Consider the following 25,928-nt stretch of genomic DNA (forward strand, 5'->3'; position numbering starts at 1 on the left):
ACTTTATTGGGTAAAGGAGTGTAAATGTGACTATAGGGGTGTTATTTCATGTCTAGAGGTTTCTAATTATGTTAAAATGTGTATTTAGAAGGCCTTAAACAAGTTCTCTATGTCTTATTTTGTCTTACTATGTCTAATATATTTGGGTAAAGGAGTGTAAATGTGACTATAGGGGTGTTATTTCATGTCTAGAGGGCTCTAATAATGTTAAAATGTTTATTTAGAAGGACGTGAAAGAATGTGTATCGGCTGATCGCTGCGTTAAATGGGTACTTTGGTTTGTAAATATGGTGATGATTCCTTTTTTCATGGGATGGCTGGCAGCCCCACCTGTTCTTCTCCTTCTCCTTTGGCTCTTCCAGGTCCCCCGTGGGAAAACAAAACAGACCAGGCCTTCTTCCGTGGCCGGGACAGCAGAGAGGAGCGTCTCCACTTGGTGTCTCTGTCCAAGAAACACCCCGAGCTCGTGGATGCAGGAATCACCGGCTGGTTCTTTTTCCGAGACCGAGAGAAAGATGTCGGCAAAGCAGCGCTGGTGGGATTCTTTGACTTCTTCAAGGTGAGAGAAGATGTCAACGTGAAGCACGGGGCACTTCTAACCGTCTGATTTCTCTCCACTCAGTACAAGTACCAGGTCAACATGGACGGTACGGTGGCGGCGTATCGTTTTCCGTACCTCATGCTCGGCAGCAGCTTGGTTCTGAAGCAGGACTCGCACTACTACGAACATTTCTACCGCCGTCTCCAAGCCGGCACCCACTACATCCCCTTCCACAGGAACTTGTCCGACCTGCTGGAAAAAATCCAGTGGGCCAAAGAGAACCAAGCTGAGGCCAGGAAGATCGCCGGCGCGGGTCAGGCCGCCGCCCGCCAGCTCCTGCAGCCCGGAAAGCTGTACTGCTACTACTACCAAGTACTGCTCATGTACTCCGAGCGCCAGGCGGGACAGCCACTCCGCCATGCTGACATGGAGGCGGTGCTTGAGGCCGACCAGCACACAAATACGTGCACGTGTCAACGTGACAAAAACACTGGCAAAGATGAACTATGACCAAGCGTAATCGGTCTTCAGTATTAGTCAGTCTTGCATCAAGATTCACAATAAAAATGGTAATCGGCCTTCCATCGATATTAACGACAGACGTAGTAATCGGCCTGCCATCGATATCAACCATAGGCGTAGTACTCGGCCTTCCATCGATATTAACGACAGACGTAGTAACCGGCCTTCCATCGATATTAACGACAGACGTAGTAACCGGCCTTCGATCGATATTAACGACAGACGTAGTAACCGGCCTTCGATCGATATTAACAACAGACGTAGTAACCGGCCTTCCATCGATATTAACGACAGACATAGTCATCGGCCTTCCATCGATATTAACGAAAGACGTAGTAATCGGCCTTCCATCGATATTAACCATGGACGTAGTAATCGGCCTTCCATCAATATTAACAACAGACCTAGTAATCGGCCTTCCATCAATATTAACGACAGACGAAGTAACCGGCCTTCCATCGATATTAACGACAGACGTAGTAATCGGCCTTCCGTCGATATTAACCATGGACATAGTAACCGGCCTTCCATCGATATTAACGACAGACGTAGTAATCGGCCTTCCATCGATATTAACAACAGACGTAGTAATTGGCCTTCCATCGATGTTAGCGACCGACGTAGTAATCGGCCTTCCATCAATATTAACCATGGACGAAGTAACCGGCCTTCCATCGATATTAACGACACACGTAGTAATCGGCCTTCGGTCGATATTAACCATGGACGTAGTAATCGGCCTTCCAGCGATATTAACAACAGATGTAGTAATCGGCTTTCCATCGATATTAACCATGGACGTAGTAATCGGCCTTCCATCGATATTAACCATGGACGTAGTAATCGGCTTTCCATTGATATTAACCACGGACGTAGTAATCGGCCTTCTATCGATATTAACGACAGACGTAGTAACCGGCCTTCCATCGATATTAACGACGGATGTAGTAATCGGCTTTCCATCGATATTAACAATGGACGTAGTCATCGGCCTTCCATCGATATTAACCATGGATGTAGTAATTGGCCTTCCATCGATATTAACGACAGAGGTAGTAATCGGCCTTCCATCGATGTTAACGACAGATGTAGTAAACTGTCTTCCATCTATGTTAGCGACAGACGTAGTAACCGGCCTTCCATCGATATTAACGACAGACGTAGTAATCGGCCTTCCATCGATATTAACCATAGACGTAGTAACCGGTCTTCCATCGATATTAACCATGGACGTAGTAACCGGCCTTCCATCGATATTAACAACAGATGTAGTAATCGGCCTTCCATTGATATTAATGACGGACGTAGTAATCAGCCTTCAATTGATATTAACCATAGACGTAGTAACCGGTCTTCCATCGATATAAGCGACAGACGTAGTAATCGGCCTTCCATCGATGAAATTCCATCCAAATGTGGCGTGGCATTCCATTTGGCAGACATTGTTTATAGCACGCTAACTGTTAGCATCCTTCTTATATGCCGCTTGTCCTCACTTGGGTCGAGGGTATGCTGGAGCCTATCCTAGCCGCCGACTTCAGTACACCCAGGGCTGGTGGATGAAAATATATGAACACGCTAGCAATGCCAACACACCAACTATTAGCTTGTTAGCACCGAGCACAATTAGTTGAACACACAACAAATGGTGGGATGGCTCACCGAACACTGGCGTGTAAAGCTAACTGCTAACTGTTAGCATACGTGCGCCTGGCAGGACAACACTATTAAAGTTCATCCTTTTCTATACCGCTTGTTCTCACTTGGTTGAGGGTATGCTGGAGCCTATCACAGCCGACTTTGGTACACCCTGGACTGGTGGATGAAAATATATAAACACGCTAGCAATGCTAACACGCCTAATATTAGCTTGTTAGCACCTAGCATAATTAGTTGAGGGGCTCACCAAACACTGGTGTGTGACGCTAACTGTTAACTGTGCACCTAGCGGTGCAATACTAAGTATCTGTATGTTATTTTATTATTTGTTATTTAATTTCTTATTTGTTATGATGTTGCTCACCATATTTATGTAAAAATAAGCTAAATTTTCGGTTATTGAGGTGAGAAACAACCGAATTCACGAAGGAAGTCACGGCAGTCCCAAACCTAGCTAGCATCTTTTGGATCAAGAATCACGTCTTCAATCAAGGTAAAAGTAACATTTAACGCTTTTATTCATAATTTATATACATTTGGAGTTGTAATCTATATAAACGTGTTTTGTGTTAACAAGTTTCGCTTTTTGGAACGAATTAATTTTCGTACAATAAGGTTCAACTGGGAACCGGGGGGAACCACCAGCCTCAGCGGGGAAGCGCTCTCTTTCTCCGGCTACTTCGTCCAGCTCCTCCCTGGTGGATCCTCCGAATGTTCCAGAAGGAAACTCATTACAGCCGCTTGGACCCGGTTTCTACCCAAAGATCAATACCGAAGGTGAGGCTATGAACTTACTGTAGATCCACCAGTTTATTGACAGCTTTGCGTCCTCCTCACAACAACAAATATTTATTTCGTGTTTGTGAACTTTGTGAAACTGATATTAGATATTTGATGAGCAACAGACAGGAAGCAAATATCCAACACGTTTTCTCCTTTTTATTTGTTTGCACTTTTTGTATAGTTAAAGCTGCAAATCAGTGACGTGTGTGCGGGATGCTCCATAGGAGTTTTAGCACCCCCTGGTGGTGAACATTTTAATAGCATAGTTTCATGGTTAATTAGTGAATAGTTGTATTGGTTATTTGCCTTCATAGGATAATTGTAGGGTTTATATAATTGATCCTCATGGGATTTGTTTATTGTTGGTTGACTTCATGACAGATCAGACATACAGTATGTTCAAATGTATTGGGACAGACGGTCATTTCCTGATGTTGGCCTGATGACACAAAACATTTGGTTTTGGCGTCAAAGACAACATTTCAGCTTTTATTTCCTGGTATTTACATCCGGGTGCTACGCGTAATTTAGAAGAGATTGAAGTATCGGACCATGTGACTGGACGGATTTCTTACACTTTTTTTCAAAATTCCAGCCTGGACTTCCTGTTCTTCTCGTTTAGCATCTTCTGGTAGGGAATTCTCTATATTTTGGATTAGCTGAACTTAATCATGAGGGTGAGAGGCTCCTCCTCCTTCTTGGTGACGATGGCCTGCATCATTCCGGAAGGTGTATGCAGGTACCGGGAACCCTTGAAGAAATTCTCCAGAAGAGCCCTGTCGATCTTGTCGCACTTCCCGATGGCCGCTTGGAAGTTGTTGCTGAGAACGCCGTAGATGTTCCCTTGGTCATGTTTCTTCCCCAAGAACAAGAAGAGCGCGTAGCAGTCCTTGCCGATGGAGGTGCAGAAGTCCACCATCCTCTCGTACATGTTCTTGTCGCCGGATTCCTTGTGGGCCATCTGCACGGATTCACTGCAGGGTCCAGGAACGTGGCCGTTTTCTTCACCGGGTTCCTTATCGGAGAGATGGAGAACCTGCACGGCTATTTGTATGCGAGGGTTTTTGGTGGGTTTCTCCAACACGGCCCAGACCCAGTCGGCACCTAGAAGAACGCGTTGCCCCGGCGTCATCGCGGTGCAATTGAAGACATCTGTCATGTTGAGGTTGACGCTCTGGGAGATGTAGGTCATGAGGAAGATCTACAGGAACAAAGAAATAAATCACAGGATCCTTTTTAGGAGCGCTGAAGGTCCGTACCTGAGTGAGAACTTCTGGACTCGGACGGAACTTGTCCTCGGGGTCCTTGAAGAGAAGGTACTCTTGAGTCCTGGACGATGCGGCGGCGATGCAGTCGCTGAAGAGCGGTACGAAGTCGTTGGACTTGGCGACAGGGAAGCGTCTCAGCGTGGAGAAGATGCTCGGGCGAGGAGACGCGCTGGTGTCGCCGGGCGGGGTGTTGTAGGGCTTGAAAGTGGTGAAGATGGAGGCTTTCTGGAAGGGCCGAGATGACGCCTTACTCATGTTCTCCCCCATGGTGGATTATTGACGATGGAGATCACCGATACGCTGAGGAGACCAGGATGGGAACATCTTAGAAGCTCACCCTCCACTTAATTAACCCTTAATTACTCCTTAATACGTCTTAAATGTTCAATTCTTATTCAATAACTAATGATCATTGGACTTCCGGTTGCTCGTGACGGTGCAGTGTTTTTGCTAGCGTTAGCTATTTACCACGGAACTACCACAATAACGCACATTAGCGCTCAAAGTAATCAAATATTACCTTTTTATATCTTCCCACATAGTATCAGTATTCGGGAGAAAGTATGAAGTGAAAGAAAAAAGTGGTAAAATCCATTCGAATACATCCAAACAACCCTATTTACGTCGGAGAACGGTACAGCGGTGCGTTCAATGACCGTAAAAAAAGTCGGACAAATCGCTACTTGCATTAAACATTCAAAAGCTGCGGAAATAGTTAGAGTATAGTAATAAAATAATATTTACTGTAATATAATAATGAATTTCTATGTATTTTAATGCGTTTTAAAAGAAATGAAATATTAGGTTTGTAATTGTGATTAAATGTTTTATGAATATAGGCAAATCTTTAATAAAAATCCTTTCTGAATGTTCCTAAATAACCATTATCATAAATAAATATTATTTTTGACCTGACACAAATAAAAACATGTTAGTGTGAGAGGTCTCGCTCTCTCACATTTTGTATTTGCTGAACGTTTGTGGGCGAGTTTAAGAGCTAATATGCTAATAATAAAGACAAATAGTCATTAAAAAAATATGCTTGCTGACTGTAATATTTTAAATAACCCAAAGTTACTTAATTGATATCATTTGACATAACATTTAATGTAATTATTGTTGTTTGCACATCAAATATATATTTCCCCTACTTATTATAACTAAAAACTTTAATATCTGTGATTAATTGTGAGTTAACTATGAACAAAATGTAATTAATGACGAAAACGACTGTGGATTTCCAAGAAAATGGATTCAAAACAAGCTTTTGAAAGAAGGACACGCCGCCATTTTGAGGACGCCATGTCCTGGATGTTCAAACGAGAACCCCACCTCCATGTTTCCTCCACCACGGACCTACAAGGCTTCACGTCAAGCTGAAAAATAACCATGGCGTCCAAAAAAAAAAGCCCCCAACAACAAAATATGGAAGGACGAAGCGCGGTAGATGAAGAGAAAGCCTTCAAGTAGACGAATGTTGTTCCAGTGTGCAAGCAAAGCTACTTTTTGGAGGTTGTAGTAGCAGCGTTCCTCCATGTTCCTCCAGAGTCTTTACAAGGACTTACCAGGATTCTTGGAGGTGCTGGTGCGGTCCTCTCCTGGGACACAGTCGACACGGGCGTGGATGCGTACGGGTTCTCCGGAACGGCAAAGGTTCCCAAAGCCAGTATGAGCATGGGTGGAGTTTGTGGAAGTTGTAGTATTTTGGTTAAGTCAACACCAGAGTTATCTTACCAGTTATCTCCAAGTAGACTCGGGTCGGCCCTGAAGGCTTCCGCTGCTTAATTGTTGCCTTTCTGTTGTTCAAGGGCGGCGTAAATGAGGATGTTTAGGGGGTGAAATAAGAGCTGCGTTTCCATGTAATGTCACAAGATATTCATGGTAGCCATGCTGGGACCTCTTCCTGCCTCCCAGCATGCTTTGCAGCAAGCTGTTGAGAATGTTATGTAAGCTGCTGTTTGTTATTCCATGTCGTATTAGTGCTCGCTCCGTGTCTGTTTGCTTATGTCTTGTTCTTAAGATTGCTGTGTTGCGTTCAAGTCTTCTTCTTCTGGCACTGTGCTTGGTGTCCTGTCTACGTACCGTACCCCTCCCATTTCCTGCCATTCCTTCCTGGCCTTCAAAATATGCTTTATGGCATGATTAGAGCCCTCAGGACAAAACATAACACCCCTATAGTCAACTTTCAAATATAGTAGACATATCAGAAATTAAGATGGAAAAAAACTTCACAACCTCCTGCTAACATTAGAGCCCTCCAGACATGAAATAACACCCCTATAGTCACCTTCACACTCCTATTACCCAATGTAGCAGACATATCAGAAATTAAGATAAAAAAAACTTCAAAACCTTGAAATGCGAACATTAGAGCCCTCCAGACATGAAGTAGCACCCCTATAGTCACCCCATTACCCAATATAGTAGACATATCAGAAATAAAATTAAAAAAACCTTGAAACGCTAACATTAGAGCCCTCCTGACATGAAATAGCACCCCTATAGTCACCTTTACACTCCTATTACTCGATGTAGCAGACATATCAGAAATTAAGATAAAAAAAACTTCAAAACCTTGAAATGCGAACATTAGAGCCCTCCAGACATGAAATAGCGCCCCTATAATCACATTTACACTCCTATTACTTGATGGAGCAGACATATCAGAAATTAAGATTAAAAAAACTCAACCTCCTGCTAACATTAGAGCCCTCTAGATGTGAAATAGCACCCCTATAGTCACCTTAACATTCTTATTACCCAATATAGTAGACATATCAGAAATTAAAATAAAAAAAAACTTCAAAACCTTGAAATGCTAACAGAGCCCTCCAGACATAATGTAACACCCCTATAGTCACCATTACACCCCTATTACCCAATATAGTAGACATATCAGAAATTAAGATTAAAAAAACCTTCAAAACCTTCTACTAACATTAGAGCCCTCCAGACATGAAGTAGCACCCCTATAGTCACTCTTATTACCCAATATAGTAGATATATCAGAAATTAAGATAAAAAAAACCTTCAAAACCTTGAAACGCTAACATTAGAGCCCTCCAGATATGAAATAGCACCCCTATAGTCACCTTTACACTCCTATTACCCAATATAGTAGACATATCAGAAATTAAGATTTAAAAAATTCAAAACCTTCTAACATTAGAGCCCTCCAGACATAACATAGCACCCCTATAGTCACCTTTACACAATGTAGCAAACATATCAGAAATTAAGATTACAAAAAACGTCAAAACATTGAAATGCTAACATTAGAGCCCTCCAGACATAAACTAGCACCCCTAAAGCCACTCCTATTATCCAATATAGTAGACATATCAGAAATTAAGATTAAAAAACCTTGAAACGCTAACATTAGAGCCCTCCAGACATAACATAGCACCCCTATAGTCCCCTTTACACTCCTATTACCCAATGTAGCAGACATATCAGAAATTAAGATGAAAAAATCTTCACAACCTCTGTCAACATTAGAGCCCTAGATACATTAAATAGCACCCCTATAGTCACTCATATTACCCAATATAGTAGACATATCAGAAATTGAAATAAAAAACTTTTACCGTAGAGCCCTCCAGACATGAAATAACACCCCTATAGTCACCTTGCGACTCCTATTACCCAATATAGTAGACATATCAGAAATTAAGATTAAAAAAAACTTCAAAACCTTGAAATGCTAACATTAGAGCCCTCCAGACATAAACTAGCACCCCTATAGTCACTCCTATTACCCAATATAGTAGACATATAAAAACGTATTTTATTCCCGCCTCTCCAAATAAGACCGGAAGGAGACCACAAATGACGTTATCCACTTTTTATTAGTCGGTACTCACATCTTCATTTTCCACATGGACTAGCATCCTACCAGCTAATAAGAAAATAATCATCTCTTCCATACTTGCAGTACATCCTAAATGTAATACTGCAGTATCAATGAAGTAGAATATCATCTTGTATTGGTTAGGAAACTCAATGACATGTCCTGAGTGGTCAGGGTCACACGGTGGGCGGGCTTTAGGAGGAGGAGGTGATTGGCTGATCGGTTCATCGATGCGCCATCGCCACTAGCGGGTGTCCTTCAGCCCCCAATCGGTCTGCGGAATGATGTGGATCCTGGATGTTGGCGCAGTCCGGCGTCTGTTCCACGGGGCAAACGTAGTCCCGGGATTCTTCCGGCCGCCTTTTCCACAGGTGTGTCAGGTTAGAAAAGACTAACTTTTTGGCCTGCAACACAAAGCGGAACTAAGAAACTTGGCGCCGTGTCATGACGAGGACCTCCTCACCTTGACTTTGGCCGTGATGCTGAGGGGCGTGTGATTGGCGGACTCGGCGTACTGCCGCTTCTCCTGCTGGGCGTGTCTTCCCAACAGGCTGCTGAAGTTGGTGCTGAGGTGGCGTCTCAGCAGGGTTTTGTGAGGAGGGATGTTCAGCAGCAAGGCTAGCGTGTCGGCGTTGAAGCCCGGCTCCAGCATCTTTTACACAAACACATGCTAACCGTTTCATTCAAGTCAGCGGTATTAACATTAGCATGCTAACACCTAGCGTGATAGTGCAAAGTGTTTTTATATGCGCCTACCTATGAAAATAGAACAAATGCTAGTATGCTAATGTTAGCATGCCAGCAATGCTAAACTGCTAATATTAGCATGTTAACATGTACCATAATAGTGCCAAGTGTTTTATGTGTCTACCTATGGAAAGAGCTAAAAATGTGATTCTGATAACGTTAGCATTATTAACATTAGCATGCTCACACCTAGCGTGATAGTGCTAAATGCTAATATAATAATGTTAACGTTAGTATGCTAACACCTCGCGTGATAGTGCAAAGTGTTTTTATATGCGCCTACCTATGAAAATAGAACAAATGCTAGTATGCTAACATTAGCATGCTAGCAATGCTAAACTGCTAATATTAGCATGTTAACATGTACCATAATAGTGCCATGTGTCTACCTATGGAAAGAGCTAAAAATGCGATTCTGCTAACGTTAGCATTATTAACATTAGCATACTCACACCTAGCATGATAATGCGAAGTGTTTTATATACATCGTCCCATGAAAATAGATATAAATGCTAGTATGCTAACATTAGCCAAACAAATGTTATTATTAGCATGTACCATAATAGTGCTAAGTGTTTTTGTGTCTACCGATGGAAAGGGCTAAAAATGCTACTATAATAATGTTAATTTTAGCTGTATTAACATTAGCATGCAAACACCTAGCATGATAGCTAAAAAGAGCTAAAAATGCTAACATAATAATGTTAACGTTAGTAGCGTGATAGTGTGAAGTGTTTTTATATGCGTCTACCCATGAAAATAGAACAAATGCTAGTATGCTAACATTAACATGAGAATACCAGCAATGCTAAACTGTTAATATTAGCATGTTAACATGTACCATAATAGTGCCAAGTGTTTTTATGTGTCTACCTATGGAAAGAGCTAAAAATGCGATTCTGAACGTTAGCATTATTAACATTAGCATGCTCACACCGAGCGTGATAGTGCGAAGTGTTTTTATATGCATCTACCCATGAAAATAGATATAAATGCTAGTATGCTAGCATTAACATTAGCCAAACAAATGATTTATATCTATTTTCATGGGGAGACGCATATAAAAACACTTTGCACTATCACGCTAGGTGTTAACATGTTAATGTTAGTACCGCTAATATTAACATTATTACAGTAGCATTTTTAGCTCTTTCAATAAGTAGACAAATAAAAACACTTAGCACTATTATGGTACGTTGGTACATGTCAACATGCTAATGTTAGCATTTTAGCATTGCTAGCATGCTAATGTTAATAATAGCATACTAGCATTTATATCTATTTTCATGGGTAGATGTATAAAAACACTTTGCACTACCATGCTCAGTGTTAGCATGCTAATGTTAGTACTGCTAATGTTAACTGTCTAACAGTAGCATTTTTAGCTCTTTCCATAGACAAATAAAAACACTTAGCGCTATTATGATACATGTCAACATGCTAATGTTAGCATTTTAGCATCGCTAGCATGCTAATGCTAATATTAGCATACTAGCATTTATATCTATTTTCATGGGTAGACGCATATCAAAACACTTTGCACTATCACGCTAGGTGTTAGCATGTTAATGTTAGCATCGCTAACGTTAACATTACCACTTGGTGTATTTATCATTGTACGGAAGGATAATTACTATTAGTCCTCCATGGACTCCACTGCCTCGGAGGTTTGGGGCGTACTCTGCCAGGTCCACGGATCTCAGCCACTCCATGACTCTGTGGTTGGACCACTGGACCACCTCGCTGCGGCTGAGCTGCTTCTGAGCACATCAGCATATACTTTATGATGTTTAGGACCACATTTACCCATAAGAACTTCATCACCATCACATGATATAAACTGCTAGCGCCGTACCTGAGCGCTAGGCCGGCGCTTCAGGCAGTACGGGTTGAACTTGTTGAGGTGGAGGACGTGGATGGCGCTCTTGATGCTGAGATGATGCAGCTGGCTGCTGACTTTGAGGACCAGCAGGTCGTTCTGAGACAAAAGACATGTTGTGTCGTCATGTGACGTTGTGTTGTGTTGCGTTGCGTTGCGCTGTGCTCACCACAGTCATGTACTCCAGCATCTGTCCATCCACTCGTGCTTCACTAAACTGGTCTTTGTACTGAGGAAGCCCGATGTCATCCAGCCATCCTTTGGAACATCAGGATAGTTAGTACCTGGATGGGTTTCAGGTCATGGTCTCCGGTGTGGTGGTACGTACGTGTGACCCAGATGTAATCCAGATCTGCAGACGCCTGCTCCTGCCCGCTGCTCAGCGTCTTCATGGCCAGCTGGAGCTTCTTCCTGTGCAGCGGGTTCTTCATCCCCATTTCCTACAAGACAAGCGTTACACGTCACGCCTGCAAAGATCAAGCTGACGTACAAGAAGGCGGAGCTAAAAGGATGCTGAAATTGTCACACACAACATCAGCAGCAGTGATGACATTTTGTGTGTCCGTGTTTCGTTTTATGACATTTTGAGCTCATGCCATTTCATTTTATGATGTTTCGTGTTTATGACATTTCATTTTGTGTGATATTTCATATGACGTTTCATTTTATGATATTTCATTTTATGGCGTTTCATTTTATGGCATTTCATTATACGATGCCTATGTTGCAAAATTTTGTTTCCATGTTTTGTTTTATAGCATTTCAGTTTATGACATATGTATGTGACAAAATTTTGTGATGTTTCATTTTATGTGTGACATTTCATGTGACAACATTTTGTGATGTTTCATTTTATGACATTTCATTTTGACATTTCATTTTATGTGACATTTCATGAGACAAAATTTTGTGATGTTTCATTTTATGACATTTCATTTTATGTGTGACATTTCATGTGACAAAATTTTGTCAGTGTTTCATCTTATGACATTTCATTTTACATGCGACATTTCATGTGACAAAATTTTGTGACATTTCATTTTATGATATTTCATTTTATGATATTTCATTTGACATTTCATGTGTCAGCATTCTGTGTGACAATGTCTTGTTCATTTTGTGTTAATTTTTCGTTTTATGACATTTCGGGTTATGCCACTTAATTTTCCGACTTTACATGTGACATCATTTCCTGAGAATTTTGTGGCATTTCATTTTATGAAGTTTTGTGCAACAATGTTTTGTTTGAAGATATTTCATTTTATGATATTTCATGTGTCAACATTCCTTTATTTTGCATGACGATCATTTTATTTTATGAAGTTTCATGAATTTTTCCAATGTTTCAATTTATGACATTTCATTTTATGACATTTCGTGTGACGTTTGCGGTTAGGACATGCTGTTACATGTGACCCCATTTTAGTTTTGTGCTGCGTTTTGTTACCATTCATGCAACGTTTCCCGTAACGACATTTCTTGCGTCAATGTTTCATTTTATGGCATTTCATTTTATCATATTTCATGTGTTAACATTCCTTTATTTAGCATGACAATCATTTTGTTTTGTGGCATTTTATTTGATGAAATTTCATCTGACAATGTTTCAATTTATGGCATTTCGCTTTGACATTTCATGTGTAAATATTTTTTGTGACAATGTCACGTTTTAATGACATATGGCATGTTTCATGTGACAATATTTCCATTTACATTTTGTGTGTCAGTGTTTCATTTTATGACATTTCGTTTTATGACATTTCATTTTATGATATTTTATGTCTTGACATTCCTTTATTTTGCATGACGATCATTTTGTTTTGTGGCATTTTATTTGATGAAGTTTCATCTGACAATGTTTCCAATGTTTCATTTTATGGCATTTCGTTTTATGACATTTCATTTTGTGACATTTCATGTGAAGACATTTTTTTGTGACGATGTCACGTTTTAATGACATTTGGCATGTTTCATGTGACAATATTTCCATTTACGACATTTCATCTCGCTTTATGACGTTTCGTTTTATGGTATTTTATTTGATTTTGTGTGTGTGTGTGTGTGTGTGTGTACCTTCTCCAGGTCATGCGGGGTGGCCGACAGGAGGGTTTGACCACTGGTGAGCCAATGGCCAGCAGGGACAACGTACTGGCCCAGTCCGATATCTTCAAGCCAAACACACGTCTGCTCTGCAGTCCACTTGCAAAAAGGGACCTCCAAGTCGCTGAACAATGAATAAGCCACATCAACAGGCTTTATCATACTGTATGCGTACTGTACTGTACGTCTACCGCAGGTGAGGGCGCTCACTTTGGGCCCAGAGCCCGTTTGGCATATATTGACACGCATCCTTCATATGCAAAATGAATCAAAATGGCCTCCAGCCTTGCATTCCTGATGTAGGAAAAGGTCAGTGTTTTGTACCGCATGTTCAGTGAAGGCGCCAGTCTTGGTCCAGCCGTGGCTCTGATGCCTCCCCGCTTGAAGTCCCTAAGCTCAGGGTCCTGTACCTGGACCGGGCTACCCGACTGACTGCGTCGGATGCTGCCAACGAGCCAAAGACAATCAGGACATGGAGAAGGTGAAGGAAACTGAGCTGAGCCGTGACTTACAAGCCCCACAGTTTCTTGATGCCTCTGTGACTCTTCCTGTTGTCTGCTGATAAAGACGACTCCTGACCAGATGACAGGGGGGACTGGTCCGACAGGTCCGACGGATCCGCCGTCTCCTCTGAACATCCTACGAGACGGGAAAACGTTTGGTTGAGCACCGTCCACGCCCACCGGCACCTTAAAGGAAGCAGGTTGCCTTGCCTTCAGGTAAGCAAAAATACCCACCAGGATGACAGAGGTGATGTTTGGCAGGAGATCCTGGATCCACGTTAGTCAAAAGTCAGGAGAAAGCAATAGAAGATATCAGCCAAGCTTAGGAAGTGACGCTTCATGTTACGGTACTCTGTGTGATGACGTTTCCGTTTGTGTTACATTTGCTAGCTTTTATGCTACGATGTCTACATTGTTTATTATTTGTATGATGTTTCCTGTGATGACTTTTTGGTGTTCTCATACTTCATTTTATGTCACAACGTTTCGGTGTGACAATGTTGGGTTTTATGGCGTTTCATTTTATGGCGTTTCATTTTATGGCGTTTCATTTTATGGCATTTCATTTTATGGCATTTCATTATACAATGCCTATGTTGCAAAATTTTGTTTCCATGTTTCATTTGATAACATTTCACTTTATAACATTTATCGCTTTTATGGCATTTCATTTTATGGCATTTCATTTTATGGCGTTTCATTATACAATGCCTATGTTGCAAAATTTTGTTTCCATGTTTCATTTGATAACGTTTCACTTTATAACATTTATCGCTTTTATGGCATTTCATTTTATGACACTTCATTTACGATGCCTACGTTGCAAAATTTTGTTTCCATGTTTAATTTGATAACATTTCAGTTTATAACATATTTCGTTTTATGACGTTTCATTTACGATGATTACATTCCAAAATTTTGTTTCCATGTTTCATTTTATAACATTTCAGTTCATAACATTTATATCTTTTGTAACATTTCATTTTATGACATTTCATTTACGATGCCTACGTTGCAAAATTTTGTTTCCATATTTCATTTGATAACGTTTCAGTTTATGACATTTATATCATATATAGGGCCGTCAACTGATTAAAAGTTCCGTTCAAATTCATTACTTTTCAAATGGATTAATCATGATTAATCACCAATTGCAACAGCGTGTCATTCACGTTCAAGCTCCCAATTACACTCAAAGTTCCAACGTCGTCGTAGAAACGGACGTCCCGCACTAAGACTAAGACGCAGCCGGACGAGTGTCGTGTAATCAAAGTGTGTTGTTTTTCGCCCAGCGTATTGTAGTACTGTAATACTGTAGTACTGTAGTACCTAAAGCCGGTGCACTGGCGCTCCTGCAGCTGACTGCAGGTGGTAAAAGAGGAATAGGAACATTCCCACAGCAAAGCGGGCAGGCAAAGGAAAAACAGAGAAGAGGAAAGCAGGAGATGTTAGATGACAGTTTGGAACAATTGATCAACAATTGATCACCAATTGATCACCTTGTCTTCTCGCTGCTCTAGGCTGGTCACCCCCCCCCCCCCCCCAAGCAGGGAACAAATCTGATCTAATAACTATAAATTTCCCGTGGAAATTTTAATGGGCTTGCAACCTGTGCTGTGAACCTCGGGCCCGGTGTGCTAACGGCTACCATGCTAGCACCTAGCAAGACGGCCTCAAGTCCCAAAAGGTTGAGGCAGTCCCATAGTGTTCCCACATCATGCCATGTGGGTATTTGCCTTTAGACATTAGTAAATTAGCTTAAATGCTAACGGCTACCATGCTAGCACCTAGCAAGACAGCCTCAAGTACCGAAAAGGTTGAGGCAGTCCAATTCCAATAGTGTCCCCACATCATGCAATGTGCCTTTAGACATGAGTAAATTAGCTTAAATGGTAACATGCTAATGGCTACCATGCTAGCACCGAGCAAGACAGCCTCAAGTCCCAAAAGTGTTAAGACAGTCCCATAGTGTCCCCACATCATGCCATGTATGGATTTGCCTTTAGACATGAGAAAATTAGCTTATATGCTAACATGCTAACGGCTACCATGCTAGCACCTAGCAAGAAAGCCTAAAGTCCGAAAAGTGTTAAGGCAGTCCCATAGTGTCCCCACATCATGCAATGTGTGTATTTGCTTTTAGAAGTTAAATTAGTTAAAATTAACAAAAATGCTAACATGCTAAGAGTTAGCATGGTAGCATCTGGCAAGAAAGCCTCAATTTTAGTAAGTGCCAAGGCTGTCCTAGAACCTCTCTGCATAATGCCATGTGTATATTTGCCTTTAGACATTAGTAAATTAGCTAAGATGCTAACATGCTAACAGACATCATGCTAACACCTGCTCGGTGTTAAGGCAGAAAGTGTTAAGGCAGTCCCATAGTGTCCCCACATCATGTGTGTGCTTGCCTTTAGATATTAGTATATTAGCTAAAATGCTAACATGCTAACGGCTACATTAGTCACTTTATGGCAAATGTTGATCCAAAATCAGTAACAGTCATTGTCCCGCTAGCAGTTGGGTTTGGAGGGGGGAAGGAGCGTGTCGGTGGAACTCACTCAAGCCGTAGCGGTCGTGGCTGTAGACGACCCTCACAGGAGAAACATCCTCTTCGTCTTCCTCTTCCCTGTCGCCATGCAGGTCGGTCCTTGGCTCCCCTTTCCACCTCAGCTTCCCTGGAAGAGTCCGGTACCTGCTCAGCTCCACGTGAGGATTCTGACCAAGACAAAGAGGTTTTGGGAGCTTCAGAATGCTGTAAAATGAAACTATGATGAGTATGACTTTACAGTAAATGTGAAATATTTATAGTATTTATGTATTTGTCATGCTAGGCCAGTATTCCCGTAGGAGGAAATAACAAAGCTGGGAGGCAACCATCATGCTAAGCATCTCTGACAGCCTGGTACACACACACATACACACATACACAATGTAGCCTTAGCCCCTGGAGTGACATTCATTGTGACCGCAGTTTGTGTGTCCGTGTTACGACATTTCAGGTTACACTTCAATATTTCCTGTGATGTCATTTTGTGTGACGACGTTTCATTTTATGACGTTTCATTTTATGGCGTTTCATGTTACAACAATGCACGTGACAATATTTCCTGTGATGTAATTTTCTGTGATATTTCATTTTATGACGTTTCATGTTATGACGTTTGATGTTACAACATTGCACATGACAATATTTCCTTGATGTAATTTTGTGTGATGTTTCATTTTATGACGTTTCATTTTACAACATTGCATGTGACAATATTTCCTATGATGTAATTTGTGTGATGATGTTTCATGTTACATCGCACGTGACAATATTTCCTGTGATGTAATGTTGTGTGACGATGTTTCATTTTATGACAGTTCATGTTACAACATTGCACGTGACAATATTTCCTGTGATGTCATTTTGTGTGACGATGTTTCATTTTATGATGTTTCATGTTATGACGTTTCATGTTACAACATTGCACGTGACAATATTTCCTGTGATGTCATTTTGTGTGACGATGTTTCATTATGACGTTTCATGTTACAACACTGTACATGACAATATTTTCTGTCAACATTTTGTTTGATGACATTTCATTTTATGACATTTCATGTTACAACACTGCGTGACAATATTTCCTGTGATGTAATTTTGTGTGACGATGTTTCATTTTATGACATTTCATTTTATGATGTTTTATGTTACAACACTGTACGTGACAATATTTCTTGTCAACACTTTGTTTGATATTTCATTTGATGATGTTTCATTTTATGACGTTTCATGTTACAACATTGTATGTGACAATATTTCCTGTGATGTCATTTTGTGTGACGATGGTTTCATTTTATGACGTTTCATTTTATGACATTTCATGTTACAACATTGTATGTGACAATATTTCCTGTGATGTAATTTTGTGTGACGATGTTTCATTTTATGACATTTCATGTTACAACACTACGTGATTATTTCCTGTCAACATTTTGTTTGATATTTCATTTTACGACACTTCATGTTACAACATTGCACGTGACAATATTTTGCTGTGATGTCATTTTGTGTGACGATGTTTCATTTTATGATGTTTCATGTTACAACATTGCACGCGACAATATTTCCTGTGATGTAATTTTGTGTGACGATGTTTCATTTTATCCATCCATCCATCCATTTTCCTCCGCTTATCCGGGTCCGGGTCGCGGGGGCAGCAGTCTTAGAAGGGAAGCCCAGACTTCCCGGTCCCCGGCCACCTCCTCCAGCTCCACCGGGAGGACACCAAGGCGTTCCCAGGCCAGCTGTGAGACATAGTCCCTCCAGCGTGTCCTAGGTCTGCCCCGGGGCCTTTTCCCGGCTGGGCATGCCCGGAACACCTCCCCAGGGAGGCGTCCGGGAGGCATCCGGACTAGATGCCCGAGCCACCTCAACTGACTCCTCTCGATGTGAAGGAGAAGCGGCTCTACTCTGAGCCCCTCCCGGATGGCTGAGCTCCTCACCCTATCTCTTAGGGTGAGTCCAGCTACCCTACGGAGGAAACTCATTTCAGCCGCCTGTATCCGCGATCTCATTCTTTCGGTCATGACCCAAAGCTCATGACCATAGGTGAGGGTGGGAACAAAGATCGACTGGAAAATTGAGAGCTTTGCCCTCCGGCTCAGCTCTCTTTTCACCACGACGGTCCGGTACAGCGACCGCATTACTGCCGAGGCTGCACCGATCCGTCTGTCGACCTCACGCTCCCACTTTCCCTCACTCGTGAACAAGACCCCGAGATACTTAAACTCCTCCACCTGGGGAAGGACCTCATTCCCAACCCGGAGAGAGCACTCCACCCTTTCCCGACTGAGAACCATGGCCTCTGATTTGGAGGTACTGAGTCTCATCCCAGCCGCTTCACACTCAGATGCAAACCGTCCCAGTAAACGCTGAAGGTCGCAGCCCGAAGAAGCCATAAGAACCACATCATCTGCAAATAGCAGAGATGAGATTCTAAGGCCCCCGAACTGGACTCCCTCAACACCTTGGCTGCGCCTAGAAATTCTGTCCATGAAAATTGTGAACAGAATCGGTGACAAAGGGCAGCCTTGGCGGAGACCAACGTTTACCGGAAACAGGCTCGACTTACTACTGGCAATGCGAACCAGACTCCTGCCCCGTTTGTACAAGGACCGGATAGCACGTAGTAGCGCGCCACCAATCCCGTACTCCCGGAGCACCCCCCAAAGGACGCTACGAGGGACACGGTCGAATGCCTTTTCCAGGTCTACAAAGCACATGTAGACTGGTTGGGCAAACTCCCATGCACCCTCAAGCACCCTCGTGAGGGTGTAGAGCTGGTCCAGTGTTCCACGACCAGGACGAAAACCGCATTGGACCTCTTGTATCAGAGGTTCGGCCAACGGTCGTACCCTTCTCTCCAGCACCCTGGAATAGACTTTCCCAGGGAGGCTGAGGAGTGTGATCCCCCTGTAGTTGGAACACACCCTCTGGTCACCCTTCTTGAAAAGGGGGACCACCACCCCGGTCTGCCAATCCAAAGGTACTGTTCCCGACTTCCATGCAATGTTGAAGAGACGTGTCAGCCAAGACAGTCCCTCAACATCCAGAGCCTTGAGGAATTCTGGGCGGAACTCGTCCACCCCCGGAGCTTTGCCACTGAGGAGCGTCTTAACGACCCCAGATACCTCAGCCACAGTGATGGTACTGTCCACGTATGTGTCCTCAGACTCTGCTTCCTCTATGGAAGGTATGTCAGTGGGATTGAGAAGGGCCTCAAAGTATTCCTTCCACCGTCCGACTACATCCCCAGTCGAGGTCAGCAGGCCCCCGTCTCCACTGTAAACAGTGTGGACTGGGCACTGCTTCCCTTTTCTGAGGCGCCGGATGGTTTGCCAGAACCTCTTCGAGGCCGACCGAAAGTCGTGCTCCATGGCCTCACCGAATTCCTCCCACACCCGAGTTTTTGCCTCGACCACCGCCGAAGCCGCAAACCGTTTGGCCTGACGGTACCTGTCAGCTGCTTCCGGAGTCCCACAAGCCATCAAGGCTCGATAGGACTCCTTCTTCAGCTTGACGGCAGCCCTGACCTCTGGTGTCCACCATCGGGTTCGGGGCCTGCCACCGCGACTGGCACCGACCGCCTTGCGGCCGCAGCTCCGGTCAGCTGCCTCAGCAATGGAGGCACGGAATATGGCCCATTCTGACTCAATATCCCGGTCCTCCCCCGGGATGCAGGTGAAGCTCTGCCGGAGGTGAGAGTTGAAGACTCGACGAACGGGAGACTCTGCCAGACGTTCCCAGCACACCCTCACTACTCGTTTGGGTCTACCAGGTCTGTCCAGCATTCTCCCCCGCCATCTAATCCAACTCATCACCAGGTGGTGATCAGTTGACAGCTCAGCCCCTCTCTTCACCCGTGTGTCCAGAACATGCGGACGCAGGTCTGATGATACGACTACAAAGTCGATCATAGACCTGCGGCCTAGGGTGTCCTGGTGCCAAGTGCACTTATGGACATCCCTATGTTCGAACATGGTGTTAGTTATGGACAAACTGTGGTTCGCACAGAAGTCCAATAACATCACACCGCACGGGTTCAGATCAGGGAGGCCGTTCCTCCCAATCACGCCCCTCCAGGTCACACTGTCATTGCCCACATGGGCGTTGAAGTCTCCCAGTAGAACGACGGAGTCACCAGCTGGGGTGCTCTCCAGCACCCCTCTGACGGACTCCAGGAAGGCCGGGTACTCCGAACTGCCATTTGGTGCGTACGCACAAATGACAGTCAGGACCCTTTCCCCAGCCCGAAGGCGTAGGGAAATGACCCTCTCGTTCACCGGGGCTGACTCCAACACAGAGGCACCAAGCCGGGGGGCTATTAATAAGCCCACACCAGCTCGCCGCCTCTCCCCTGCAGCAACTCCAGAGTAGAACAAGGTCCAGCCCCTCTCGAGGAGTTTGGTTCCGGAACCCAAACTGTGGGTCGAGGTGAGTCCGACTATGTCTAGTCGGAATGTCTCAACCTCTCGCACAAGTTCAGGTTCCTTCCCCACCAGCGAAGTGACATTCCATGTCCCAAGAACCAGATTTGGCCGCCGAAGACCAGGTCGCCTACGCACCCGCCCTTGACCGCCTCCCAACACACATTGCACCGGACCCTTATGCTTGCCCCCGTAGATGGTGGGTCTACGAGGGGGAGATCCCGTGTGGCTTCTTCGGGCTGGGCCCGGCCGGGCTCCACGGGTGAAGGCCCGACCACCAGGCGCTCGCCTGCGAGCCCCTCCCCCGGGCCTGGCTCCAGGGTGAGGCCCCGGTATCCCACATCCGGGCGAGGTACGCTTTCTCCTCTCGTTCTTGCTCATATGGGTCTTCTGAATCACTCTTGGTCTGACCCGTCACCTCGGACCTGTTTGCCTTGGGAGACCCTACCAGGGGCATATAGCCCCAGACAACATAGCTCCTCGGATCACTCGGGCACTCAAACCCCTCCACCACGATAAGGTGGTGATTCACGGAGAGTGTTTCATTTTATGACGTTTCATTTTATGATGTTTCATGTTACAACATTGCAACGTGACAATATTTCCTGTGATGTAATTTTGTGTGATGATATTTCACTTTATGACATTTCATTTTATGACGTTTCATGTTACATTGCACGTGACAATATTTCCTGTGATGTAATTTTGTGTGATATTTCATTTTATGATGTTTCATTTTATGATGTTTCATTTTATGACGTTTCATGTTACAACATTGCACGTGACAATATTTCCTGTGATGTAATTTTGTGATGTTTATTTTATGACGTTTCATGTTATGTTTCATGTTACGATGTTTCATGTTACAACATTGTACATGACAATATTTCCTGTCAACATTTTGTTTGATATTTCATTTTATGACACTTCATGTTACAACATTGCACGTGACAATATTTCCTGTGATGTCATTTTGTGTGACGACGTTTCATTTTATGACATTTCATTTTATGACGTTTCGTGTTACAATGTCTAATGTGACAACTTTGTACGTTAAAGGAACATGAAGATGAGCGGTTGAACCTTCTGTAAAGATCTGCTCTGCAGCTCCTCCAGACTGCTGGACTGCAACCTGCGTTGATGCCTGTGGAGCAAACCATCTCGTGAGGACGGGCCAACAAACCTTGGAACAGAGGATCTGCAGGTAGTGATGCGTCGGTCGTGAACAAATCAGCTCTAAGATCCGGCTCTTTGAAATTAACCATAGGAACCGCTTGGCGGAGTTGGAAGCCAATTCTACTTCTGTCGCTGTTCATTCAGCTTTGAATGCATTTCATTCATAAATTCATTGTGGCTGAAAGAGTTGGCTCTTTTTATTGAGAAAAAAAAAACGACTCTCTAAAAAGAGCCGAATTTTCCATCACTAATCTGTTGTGAATGAACGAACTCACCATGATCCGTCCAACAAGCTGCTGTCTCCAGGAGAGAGGAGGGATCTCGAGTTCTGAAAACTACAAGTACTTTCAGAAAGGAGTAACACAGCCTGAAAACTACAAGTACCTTTACAAAGGAGCAATGTGTCAGTTGAGTTCTAAAACCTACAAGTACCTTTAGAAAAAAGTTATACGTTGGTTGAGTTCTGAAAACTACAAGTACTTTCAGGAAGAAGTTATATGTCCGTTGAGTTCTGAAAACTACAAGTACCTTTAGGAAGAAGTTACACATTGGTTCTGAAAACTACGAGTACTTTCAGAGAGTAGCGATACATCGGTTGAGTTCTGAAAACTACAAGTACCTTTAGAAAGAAGTTTTCTGTAGGTTGAGTTCTGAAAACTACAAGTACCCTTAGAAAGAAGTTTTATGTAGGTTGAGTTCTGAAAACTACAAGTACCCTTAGAAAGAAGTTATACGTCGGTTGAGTTCTGAAAACTACAAGTACCTTTAGGAAGAAGTTACATGTTGGTTCTGAAAACTAGAAGTACTTTCAGAAAGTAGCAATACTTCGGTTGAGTTCTGAAAACTACAAGTACCTTTAGAAAGAAGTTATACGTTGGTTGAGTTCTGAAAACTACAAGTACCTTTAGAAAGAAGTTATACGTTGGTTGAGTTCTGAAAACTACAAGTACCTTTAGAAAGAAGTTATACGTTGGTTGAGTTCTGAAAACTACAAGTACCTTTAGAAAGAAGTTATACGTTGGTTGAGTTCTGAAAACTACAAGTACCTTTAGAAAGAAGTTACACGTTGGTTCTGAAAACTACGAGTACTTTCAGAAAGTAGCGATATGTTTGTTGAGTTCTGAAAACTACAAGTACCTTTAGAAAAAAGTAATACCTCGGTTGAGTTCTGAAAACTAGAAGTACCTTTCCAAAGAAGTTATACTTCGGTTGAGTTGTGAAAACTACAAGTACTTTCAGAAAGAAGTTGTACGTTGGTTGAGTTCTAAAAACTACAAGTACCTTTAGAAAAAAGCGATACTTTGGTTGAGTTCTGAAAACTACAAGTACCTTTAGAAAAAAGCGATACTTTGGTTGAGTACTGAAAACTACATATACCTTGTGAAAAAAGCGATACTTCGGTTGAGTTCTGAAAACTACAAGTACCTTTAGAAAGAAGTTATACTTTGGTTGAGTTCTGAAAACTACATGTACCTCATGAAAAAAGCGAAACTTGGGTTGAGTTCTGAAAACTACAAGTACCTTTAGAAAGAAGTGCTACGCCGGTTGAGTTCTGAAAACTACAAGTATCTTTAGAAAAAAGCGATACTTTGGTTGAGTTCTAAAAGCTACAAGTACTTTCAGAAAGAAGTAATACTTTGGTTGAGGTATAATGGGGTGTGTTTTTACGGTACCAGGATTCCAGGTCTCTCCTGAAAGGCGATGAGGACAACGGAAGCGGAGAAGATCCTCTGGATGACGTCTGCAAGCAAGTACAAGTACTTTCAGAAAGAAGTTATACTTCGGGTGAGTTCTGAAAATTACAAGTACTTTTCCAAAGAAGTGATACTTCGGTTGAGTTCTGAAAAGTACAAGTACTTTCAGAAAGAAGTGATATTTCGGTTGAGTTCTGAAAACTACAAGTACCTTCAGAAAGACGTTATATGTTATAAGTACCTTTAGAAAGAAGATTTACGTTGGTTGAGTTCTGAAAACTACAAGTACCTTTAGAAAAAAGCGATATTTCGGTTGAGTTCTGAAAAGTACAAGTACCTTTAGAAAGAAGTTATACTTCGGTTGAGTTCTGAAGTAAAAGGTACTGCAAGTACCTTTTAAAAAAAAGTTATAAGTTATACTTCAGTTGAATTCTGAAAAACACAAGTACCTTTAGAAAGAAGTTATATGTCAGTTGAGTTCTGAAAAGTACAAGTACCTTTAGAAGTTATACTTCGGTTGAGTTCTGAAAAGTACTTTTAGAAAGAAGTTATACTTCAGTTGAGTTCTGAAAAGTACCTTTAAAAAAAAAAGCGATATTTCGGTTGAGTTTTGAAAAGTACAAGTACCTTTAGAAAGAAGTTATACTTTGGTTGAGTTCTGAAAAGTACCCTTAAGAAAAGCGATATTTCGGTTGAGTTTTGAAAAGTACAAATACCTTTAGAAAGAAGTTGTACTTTGGTTGAGTTCTGAAAATCACAAGCGTGATTTGACAAGTCACAAGTCTCTTGTAGTAGAGTTTGGGGCAACGGTAGTAGTACTTCTCTCCAGGGTACTGACAAGTAGTACTACGTTGCAGGTCTCTTTCCAGACGCGTTGGTATGACGTAATATTAATGGCATTAATATTAATATTATATTATTCATTATATTATATATATACTGTATATCATATTATATTAATGGCAATGGGGATTGAACCAACAACCTCGAGGACCACTTCCTGTCGTCTTACCTCCGACCTGAAGACATCAGAGTACGTTTTGCGTGTGACGGCTCCGACTTTCACGGCGCTCAGCTCCTCTTCGCTACTTCCTGGTGGGCGGGGGCATAGCATAGTGAAAAGATGAGAGATGCCGTTTGCTGCGTGTCAACCGACCATGCTTACCGCGTACAAGCGCCGCCAACTCGCTCATCTTCCTGTACTGGCCGAGCAGACGCGTCAGGTCCTCTATGCGGCGAGTCTGACCACGCCGATCACATGATCAGTCATCATCTTCATCACGCTTCAAATGTCCGACTCATTACCTTGTCATCGTTGGACGCTAACAGAGACTCCATTCCCACCTTCAGTCTCTGGTATTCCTGGTCTGGAAAACGAGAGCACCGACACGTCACATTCACTCACAGCATCCGACGGCCGACATGACGGGCGTGCTAATAACGTAGCGGCAAAACCAATGCATGCTGACAGGAACCGTTCCACATCCACGTGCAAAAAGACAAGCAGACGACCTGAACACCTGAACACAACGGCTAACTAAAACAACCTGCCATGGGGTCATTATTATTTTTAAAAATATATATTTTTTTGTTAATATTTTTTTTCTGACTGGAACAGACCAATTGGATTTACATGATTTCATATGAGAAAATATTATTAGGTTCATATTTAGTCTGACTAAATATCACCCTGACAAAAAATAAAACAAATTTAAAATAAATAAATAAATAAAAATTAATTAAAAAAATAAAAATTAATTAAAAAATAATTTAAAAAAAAGACCATGAATTCCTATGAGAAAATATTATTAGGGTCATATTTAGTCTGACTAAATATCACCTTGACACAGAAAAATAAAAATAAATGAATAAAAATTCATTTTAAAAATATTTATGAAAAATAAATTTAATTAAAATAAAGACCAATTGGATTTACATGATTTCCTATGAGAAAATATTATTAGGTCCATATTTAGTCTGACTAAATATCACATCGACAAAAAAAATGATTTCCTATTAGAAAATATTATTAGGTTCATATTTTGTCTGACTAAATATCACCTTGACAAAAAATTTAAAAAAATCAAATTAATAAATGAATAAATAAAATTTAATTAAAAACAATTACAATGAATTAAATAATTTAAAAAAAAACAATTGGATTTACATGATTTCCTATGAGGAAATATTATTAGGTTCATATTTACTCTGACTAAATATCACCTTGGCAAAAC

At 42.2% G+C, this 25,928-nt stretch overlaps 3 protein-coding genes across 12 annotated transcripts in view; 1 reads left to right on the forward strand and 2 right to left on the reverse strand.

Annotated features, from left to right (window-relative positions):
- The window catches only part of poglut3 (protein O-glucosyltransferase 3), a 31,278-nt gene that overhangs the window by 4,195 nt on the left and 1,155 nt on the right, over positions 1-25,928 (forward strand). For 2 of the 3 annotated variants that reach the window (XM_058086720.1, XM_058086722.1), the window contains exons 5-11: positions 363-559; positions 623-3,215; positions 3,338-3,499; positions 13,332-13,830; positions 13,917-14,068; positions 21,884-22,028; positions 23,677-23,785. In XM_058086720.1, the coding sequence (XP_057942703.1) occupies positions 363-559; positions 623-1,051 (626 nt within the window). In that variant the 3' untranslated portion in view covers positions 1,052-3,215; positions 3,338-3,499; positions 13,332-13,830; ... (1 more) ...; positions 21,884-22,028; positions 23,677-23,785. The remainder of the gene's footprint in view (positions 1-362; positions 560-622; positions 3,216-3,337; positions 3,500-13,331; positions 13,831-13,916; positions 14,069-21,883; positions 22,029-23,676; positions 23,786-25,928) is intronic. The other variant, XM_058086721.1, reaches the window with a different exon arrangement.
- On the reverse strand, positions 3,649-6,590 carry rep15 (RAB15 effector protein). Of its 2 annotated transcripts, XM_058086723.1 has the most exons (4): positions 6,508-6,590; positions 6,339-6,410; positions 4,765-5,073; positions 3,649-4,706 (listed from the first exon to the last, which is right to left on the reverse strand). In XM_058086723.1, exons 3-4 carry the CDS (start codon positions 5,038-5,040, stop codon positions 4,161-4,163), a joined length of 822 nt encoding a protein of 273 aa, XP_057942706.1. In that variant the 5' UTR covers positions 5,041-5,073; positions 6,339-6,410; positions 6,508-6,590; the 3' UTR covers positions 3,649-4,160. The 2 variants fall into 2 exon arrangements, with proteins under 2 accessions (XP_057942706.1, XP_057942707.1); XM_058086724.1 differs by lacking the exons at positions 6,339-6,410; positions 6,508-6,590 and adding an exon at positions 5,294-5,418.
- Positions 8,603-25,928, reverse strand: part of ppfibp2b (PPFIA binding protein 2b) — a 43,025-nt gene continuing 25,699 nt past the window's right edge. For 5 of the 7 annotated variants that reach the window (XM_058086712.1, XM_058086713.1, XM_058086718.1 and 2 more), the window contains 18 exons: positions 25,000-25,061; positions 24,860-24,935; positions 24,707-24,786; positions 23,674-23,741; positions 22,276-22,335; positions 21,908-21,968; positions 16,411-16,567; positions 15,182-15,214; positions 14,087-14,119; positions 13,862-13,988; positions 13,674-13,793; positions 13,323-13,473; positions 11,578-11,689; positions 11,419-11,507; positions 11,226-11,348; positions 11,005-11,130; positions 9,087-9,275; positions 8,603-9,027 (listed from right to left, as the gene is read on the reverse strand). In XM_058086712.1, coding sequence (XP_057942695.1) covers positions 8,848-9,027; positions 9,087-9,275; positions 11,005-11,130; positions 11,226-11,348; positions 11,419-11,507; positions 11,578-11,689; positions 13,323-13,473; positions 13,674-13,793; positions 13,862-13,988; positions 14,087-14,119; positions 15,182-15,214; positions 16,411-16,567; positions 21,908-21,968; positions 22,276-22,335; positions 23,674-23,741; positions 24,707-24,786; positions 24,860-24,935; positions 25,000-25,061 — 1,847 coding nt within the window. In that variant the 3' untranslated portion in view covers positions 8,603-8,847. The remainder of the gene's footprint in view (positions 9,028-9,086; positions 9,276-11,004; positions 11,131-11,225; positions 11,349-11,418; positions 11,508-11,577; positions 11,690-13,322; positions 13,474-13,673; positions 13,794-13,861; positions 13,989-14,086; positions 14,120-15,181; positions 15,215-16,410; positions 16,568-21,907; positions 21,969-22,275; positions 22,336-23,673; positions 23,742-24,706; positions 24,787-24,859; positions 24,936-24,999; positions 25,062-25,928) is intronic. The other 2 variants (XM_058086715.1, XM_058086717.1) reach the window with 2 other exon arrangements.

The sequence above is a fragment of the Doryrhamphus excisus genome, chromosome 11 (assembly GCF_030265055.1).
Source record: "Doryrhamphus excisus isolate RoL2022-K1 chromosome 11, RoL_Dexc_1.0, whole genome shotgun sequence".
NCBI classification, from domain to species: domain Eukaryota; kingdom Metazoa; phylum Chordata; class Actinopteri; order Syngnathiformes; family Syngnathidae; genus Doryrhamphus; species Doryrhamphus excisus.

Excerpts from the sequence above, each read along its gene's own strand:
- rep15 (XM_058086723.1), bottom strand. The coding sequence starts at position 5,040 with ATGGGGGAGAACATGAGTAAGGCGTCATCTCGGCCCTTCCAGAAAGCC. Across the intron at positions 4,707-4,764 it reads GTCCAGAAGTTCTCACTCAG|ATCTTCCTCATGACCTACAT; the intron begins GTACGGACCTTC and ends TTGTTCCTGTAG.